Source organism: Echinops telfairi, unplaced genomic scaffold (genome assembly GCF_000313985.2).
Source record: "Echinops telfairi isolate 266 unplaced genomic scaffold, ASM31398v2 ScPeMD7_18;HRSCAF=68, whole genome shotgun sequence".
Taxonomy (NCBI): Eukaryota; Metazoa; Chordata; class Mammalia; order Afrosoricida; family Tenrecidae; genus Echinops; species Echinops telfairi.
Genome location: NW_022103915.1, coordinates 88055767 through 88063130, shown reverse-complemented (window position 1 = coordinate 88063130; position 7364 = coordinate 88055767). Strand labels below are relative to the sequence as shown.

The window sequence follows — 7364 nt, the reverse complement described above, 5'->3', positions numbered from 1 at the left end:
CAACATAAAAGTTCTCATATGAAGATTTTTCATCTTTTGTGGAATTGCTCATGAAGAATTCTGTTTAATACTCATTATAAAATATTAACCCAATATCTTCCTTTTAGTGATGAAAGTGGGGATTAATTTATTTGTCATGATAAACTGATAATGAGAGCTTTACATCGGACTCAACTTCATTTGTAGGCTCAGAGCTACATTTTAAATGAAATGTTGAATTTATCACTGATTCATATATAATTGTGAAACAATTTTCTCCCCCAAATTTATTGCATACATTTCATAGCTAACCCTTATTCAGAAGTCCTGAAAATTCTCTTTCGTTAAAAGTCATCTTAAAACTCTTTTAAAATCATCAATTTATAAATAGTGAATGTATAAATGAATTAGATCAATGACTTTTTAGTTCTAAACCTGTGACTTAACACAGAATTTCATAAAACGTACTGTAATTCATTTATTTTAATTAATTTATATTAGTTGCATTGATGCAAAGAATCGAGTGGGGATATTTAATTAGTTGAGATTAAAAACTATGTTGGTGTTATGTAAATATGGTCCAAATGGACGAGTGTGTACGTGAACGAGTGAGGAGAAGCCAGTCGGGCTCCTGGCAGAAGTCACTCTGGAATGAACTGAGCTTGTTGGTCCCAAAGCAAGTCCTATGGGAGTGGCTGTTCAACTTCACAAACCTTCTAAAATCCGCCGAACTTTGTAGTTTGGATGTGCTTGAATTTTATGGTAAATTAATTTCAGCTTAATAAAATGTTGAAAGAAAAACAACAATAAAGTAAGTTTCAAAGGAGGCTTAACATGGGAGAAATCAGTGCTGCATTTCTTGTTAGGAAGCAATAGCTTGAGCTGAATTTCATTAGAAACTGAGTCATGTTCTTCTGAAGATCCTAGATTCTTCTAGGATCTATTTAGTCATAAATACCACAGCAAACTATATCATTCTTTTTTTTCAGAGAGAAAACATTATTTTTAAATCAGTTTAGTAGAAGCGCCACAATTTTATTAATATTATTAATAAAATGTTGCAATTATAATCATATCATAATAATGCAATAATAACATATTATATCATAATATTCTACATACTTATATAGGAAAATATCTGTCTATACTCTCTCCCTTCCTTTCTCTTTCTCTGTATGAAAATTTCAGATTACAGTCCATATTTCTAGTCTTTGAAATAATCCATAAATTAATTCTGTCAAATTTGTCACCTATAAGTTTGGTAATTTTGCCATTACTAAGCTGTTGATAAATAATTTTTAACAGAACTAGATTGAGAGAAGGGTCTTGTAACCTACGATTAATAAAAGTTATTCATATTGATGATATATATTAACTATTTAAATTAAGACTTAATTCAACTGTACCATTATTTATGTAAATTTTCCTCACAGATATTATAAAATAATACAACATATGTCACTCCATAATTCATATATAATAATGACACACTCTCACATAATTACCAGAAATGGATATAACTTAAGCCCTTGATCTGGAAACTATCGTCTATCTATGCTTTACCGTGCTTGGTTTTATTTCCAAGAAATGCCTTTTTTTCAGCTCAAAGAAATATTTCATCCTTTAATTTTTGTTAAACAATTTATAAATAGCCAGCATTAAAAGGTTCATAAGAAGGACATTTTTGCCTCTTTTGTGGAACTATTTGTGAATAATTACACTCAGTGCTCATTTAAAATCTATGTATCTGTTGGCTTCAGGAAAGAAAATCTGTATATATAAATAAGTGTCCAGATAAACAGATTTAGTCAAGCACCAAGATATTGTGTTCACTTTGTTTTGTGCTTGTGTAAGTAAATGGAGAGGGAGTACAGGAAGAATTCAATCTTATTTGTTTCACATAAAGGCATTTCGTTAAGCTTTAATTTCAATTCCTACATAGGATGCTTAAAAATAATTACCCAATGGTAACAATATTGGCATAGATGGGGAGAACATTCTTCTCAGAATATCTTCACATTCTCAACTTTCCTAAAGATTTTCAGTTCATACTCTGCACTTTATTGATTCCACCTTTCCCCATAGACAATGATCGTAGATGAGAGTGAGGGAAATATTCTGCCAACTCTCTCCTACGTTGGAGTCTCACACAGAAGTGCACATACTCCTGAAAAAAACATTGAAGTCTGAAAAAGGGAAATATATGCGTAGGTATGGATTTTCTTTTAGTCTTCTGTATTCTGTGTGATTTGTGTATCTTACAAATTAAGAGTTATACTCAGATAATTGCTTAATTCCTTTCTATGTGCCTGGTAGTTGGTAGGAATTTCACTTTTGTCTTTTTTTGTTTATTATAGATTCGAAATTAAATCTGAGATCTGAGTAAGAAATGATGTACAAATACGCTTTACACAATTGATGTGTGTATGGATTGGTATAACAGTTGTATGAGCCCCTAATAAAATGTTTTAAAACAAAACAACAACAAAAAAACAACAACAACAACAACAACAAAATCTGAGATCTGAGACAATGGACCTACAGAATTATTCCTTGGTGTCAGAATTTGTGTTGCATGGACTCTGCAGTTCACGACATCTCCAATATTTCTTCTTTATATTCTTCTCTGGACTTTATGTGGCCATTATGTTAGGGAATCTCCTCATTGTGGCCACTGTCATTTCTAACTCCCGCTTGTACTCTTCCCCCATGTACTTCCTGCTGGGGAACCTATCTTTTCTAGATATGTGGTTGGCCTCATTTGCCACCCCTAAGATGATCCGAGACTTCCTTAGTGATCGGAAGCTCATCTCCTTTGGGGGGTGTATGGCTCAGATCTTCTTCTTGCACTTTATTGGTGGTGCTGAGATGGTGTTGCTAGTTTCCATGGCCTATGACAGGTATGTGGCAATATGCAAACCTTTGCATTATATGACCATGATGAGCCATCGTACTTGCATTGGACTTGTATTGGTTTCGTGGGCCATTGGATTTGTGCACTCCATCAGCCAAATAGCCTTTACTGTGAATTTACCCTACTGTGGCCCCAATGAGGTGGACAGCTTCTTCTGTGACCTCCCTCTGGTGATTAAGCTTGCCTGTATGGACACCTATGTCTTGGGAATACTTATGATCTCAGACAGTGGATTACTTTCCATGAGCTGTTTCCTGCTCTTAATGATTTCCTACGCTGTGATCCTCATCACTGTCCGGCAGCGTTCAGCAGGAGGAGTATGCAAAGCGCTTTCTACTTGCTCTTCGCACGTTATGGTGGTCACACTCTTTTTTGGACCCTGCATTTTCATTTACCTTTGGCCTTTCAGTAGGTTCTCTGTGGATAAACTTCTGTCTGTGTTTTACACCATTTTTACACCACTCTTAAATCCACTAATTTACACATTGAGAAATGAGGAAATGAAAGCAGCTATGAAGAAACTGCGGAATCAATGTTTGGCTTTTCACTGAATCCCAGCTTTGCATAGAGTTCTCTGGTCTTGCTTATTCAAGGAAATGTTATTTTTAAATGAGTCTAGTCAATGGTTCAATTTTATTAGATTGATATAATCTGTAATGAATTTTATTATAAACAATTACTGATGTCCACAAAACGACGTATGTATATGATTGTGCACGAGTGTGTATATAAAATATGCAAATATTTAAATGTATATATTTGAAAACATATCCAAAAACTCAAAAATTCAACTCTGTATCATTGAGTTTATTCTTTCTCATAGCAATCCTATAGAACAGGGTATAATTGCCCCTGTGGGTTTCCCAGACTGTAATTCTTCATGGGAGAAGAAAGCCTCATTTTTCTCCCAAGGAGGGGCTGATAGTTTCAAATTATTGACCTGGTGGTTAGCAACCTAACATTTAACGACTATACCACCAGTAATCCTTATAAATCATATAGCTTCCGTCAAGTCAATTCATATTCATGGTGACCATGAAGGTCAGAGGTAGAACTGAATTCCATAGGTCTTTTAATGGCTGGGTGTATTTGGAAGTAGATAACCAGGTCTGTCTTCCAAGGTGACTCTGGGTGGACCTGAACTTCCAACATTATACTCGATTATCAGCCAAGTATATTAGCCATGTGCACCACCAGGGACTTTATATGCTTATGTAGAGAGAGCGCCCTGGTGACAAAGTGAGTAAGCATTCCATTCACACTCATCAGCTGCGCCGTGAGAGAAGAACCTGTCAATCTGCTCCCATAGAGATTACAGCCCCAGAAACCCCGCAAGGCAGGTCTACTCGGTCATACAGAGCTGTTATGAGGTGGAATCCCCTGGATGTTACAGCATCAATCACACACACACACACACACACACACACACACACACACAAACCCTCACATACATTTGGGAATATATACTGCAATTTCCCCCCTCATCTTATATGTTTATTTGTTTATAAACTAGATTTATCCTAATAGTTTGATTTTTCTTAGTCACATAAAAATGAAATTTCATTTACTAATCAGAGGTGAACCATCAAGGAGAAACAGTTCAAGACATCAGACAGAGCATCTGTTTCTTGGGTCTGATTTTGGAAGTCTGAGAGAAGAAATAAAAACATCATTTCACTTCTTCCTTCCCCAGATGAATCACAATGACCTATCTATAACCCTTGCCCAGGGGTATAGACAACAGACAGAGAGATGGGGGAGACACCGGACAGTACAAGAAATGAAAAAATAATAATAATTTGTAAATTTATCAAGGGTTCATGAGGGAGGGAGGGAAAAAGGGGGGGGGGATGAGGAGTTGATACCAAGGGCTCAAACAGAAAGAAAATACTTTGGAAACAATGATGGCAACATATGTACAAATGTGCTTGAGACAATGGATGTATGTATGGATTGTGATAAGAGTTGTATGAGCCCCCAATAAAATGATTATTAAAAAAACAGAATTTCAACATTTTAAAAATATATACTTTTATTTTTATTATGTATTGTTTTTAATTTTTCTTTTCCACAGATGAATGCATATCAGTGAGAGTTGATGACAGAAATTATATTACAGGTGAAAAAAATACACACCTATGGTTAAACTTTGCCTGATGTAAGCATAAACCTTAGTGTTACCAATTAATATACATTTGGCTGTTAAATTAGTACATTTTCATAGAAAATAGCTTTTTATATAATTATTTCCTCTCTTTATGAAATGGATTCTTCCTCTTGATAATAGGATGTGTATTTGACTCAATAGATTCAGCTCCTATGGTGAGTTGTAAATGTTCCTGTATCCTTAAAACACAAACATAAAGGAAAGTTAACTTTTGTATTGACCAAACTGATATTCAGAGAACTCAAATAATTTTTTCATGGGTTGATGCTAAAATATCAAAAGGGAGAATTGATTAATAACTCATACTTGAGTAACTGAATGAATCATCTAATAATTCTTGGCATTGTCTTCTATCCATATAGGTGTGTATTAAGATAACTCAAAGAAAATAACTTGTGCCTTATGACAAGTCCATCTATAATCCCTTGGATGTTACTTGGATAATACTATTTGTTAATTTTAGAGGCTTTGGACATAATCATTTTATGATGAATTAGACTCCTATATATAAATATCAAAGGAAGTAGGATCTCAATGTCTTAATCTTAGGATTAAGTTCTTTACTTACTGTTAAGTTAATCCTCATACTGACTTTATGTAATATATTGTTAAGTAGCCATTTTTGTAATCAAAACATAACTATAATAAATATGTAACATGTCATTTCAATATGTAATCAACAACTATTTGCCAAGCAACCACTGTATTTCAGGTCTGGGCACTTAGCTAAGAGAGTATTTAGGAACAGCCTCATGCATTCCAAGGCTCAAGAGCTTATCAGTTTAGTGGAATATACAGACAATCATAAAATATTCAGTGATGTTAGAACTATGATAGGAGAAATTAGGTATGAGAGTCCATAAAAAGAAAATCTACTTTTCTAGGAAGAACTTCCCATGATCTTCCATTTCTCTCTGATCTCACAGGGTCCTATCCTATCAAATTAAACATTGTGCACAATAGCATTATGAATAAACTGATATGTGTATCACTGAAACTTGAATAAAAAGAGTCAACCGTTTCTATTTTCCACAAATTATGGGGTTCTTTTTTGACTTGGGTGAAAGTTTACACAGTGAGTCAATTTTCCATCCATCGATTTATGCACTTGTGTTTGATAACAATAGCTGAAAGAACCTCAGCGTTGCAGCAACACTCATTTCACCGTTTTACTTCCCCATTCTCATTTGTCTTTCTTTCCTACTACCTCCTCTAGTTGCTTTCAGAATTTTCTATTCGTGTTTGGATTTCAACAATTTGATTATAATGTGGCTTGGTATAAATCTCTGTACTTATCTCTTACAATTCATTGGGTCTCTTGGATGGATGGATTCATATGTGTTATCAAATTGGGGATGTTTGGGCCATTTCTTTTCAAATATCCTACTCATACTTTTTATTCCCTTTTCTCCTTCTGGGATGCTGATAACGTATGTGTTGGTATGCTTGATGATGTCCCACTGGTCTCTTAAACTCTGCTAATTTTGCTTCATCCTTCTTTTCTTTCTACCCCTGAGACTAGGTAATTCCAATTGATCTGTCTTCAAATTATTTTAATATGTCTCCTGCCTCCTCATATCTGTTATAGAAATTGTTTTGTTAATTTCTAAGTTTCTGTTGTGCTTTTCAGCTCCAGAATATTTGTTTGGTTCCTTTTTATACTTTCTCTCTTTACTGATTCTCTATTTTTTGAAATGTGTCTTTCTTTTTTTCCTCATGGATTTCCTTAGTTCTTATTCATGTCTTCCTTTAGCTCTTTGAGAATATTCAAATTATTGAATCAGACTTCATCTAGTAAGTCCAATTTATCTACTTTCCTTGTATAGTTACCATTTTCTCCTGTTAACAGGTCGGATTATTTTTGTTTATTTATATGTATTGGATTTTTGTTGTTGGTAACTGATCATTTTTGATACAATAATATGGTAACTGTGTGTTATTCCACATTGACAAGATAAACAAATCCAGAGATACTTATATGTGTGTAGATCTAAGAGCAATTGGCAATTGAATATTGAGTAAATATCCCAGCCCAGTCCAGATCAAGTCCACAAGTCCAATGTTAGCCCACAAGTCCAATACTAGTCCATAAATACCTCTTCAGACTGCCAAATGCAGAAAGATCACAGGCTGGTAGGAATAAAGTTTTGTGGATCCCATGGCGGTGGCAGCATCTCAACAATGGCATGGGGTCTATATGGCTCCTCCAGTTCTCTGTCTCAACAGCAGGAAAGGGAAGGCAGAGGGGAGATAGTGAGTCCAGCGTCTAGTGAGCTATTCATCTCTGTAGTACCTACAAATGTG

The 7364-nt window shown here is 34.7% G+C and overlaps 1 protein-coding gene across 1 annotated transcript; it reads left to right on the top strand.

Annotated features, from left to right (window-relative positions):
• The first annotated feature begins 2282 nt into the window (after nucleotides 1–2282).
• On the top strand, nucleotides 2283–3444 carry LOC101657473 (olfactory receptor 4K14). The gene is made up of 2 exons (XM_004698848.3): nucleotides 2283–2361; nucleotides 2502–3444. Exon 2 carries the CDS (start codon nucleotides 2512–2514, stop codon nucleotides 3442–3444), a length of 933 nt encoding a protein of 310 aa, XP_004698905.3. The 5' UTR covers nucleotides 2283–2361; nucleotides 2502–2511.
• The last annotated feature ends 3920 nt before the right edge of the window (nucleotides 3445–7364 follow it).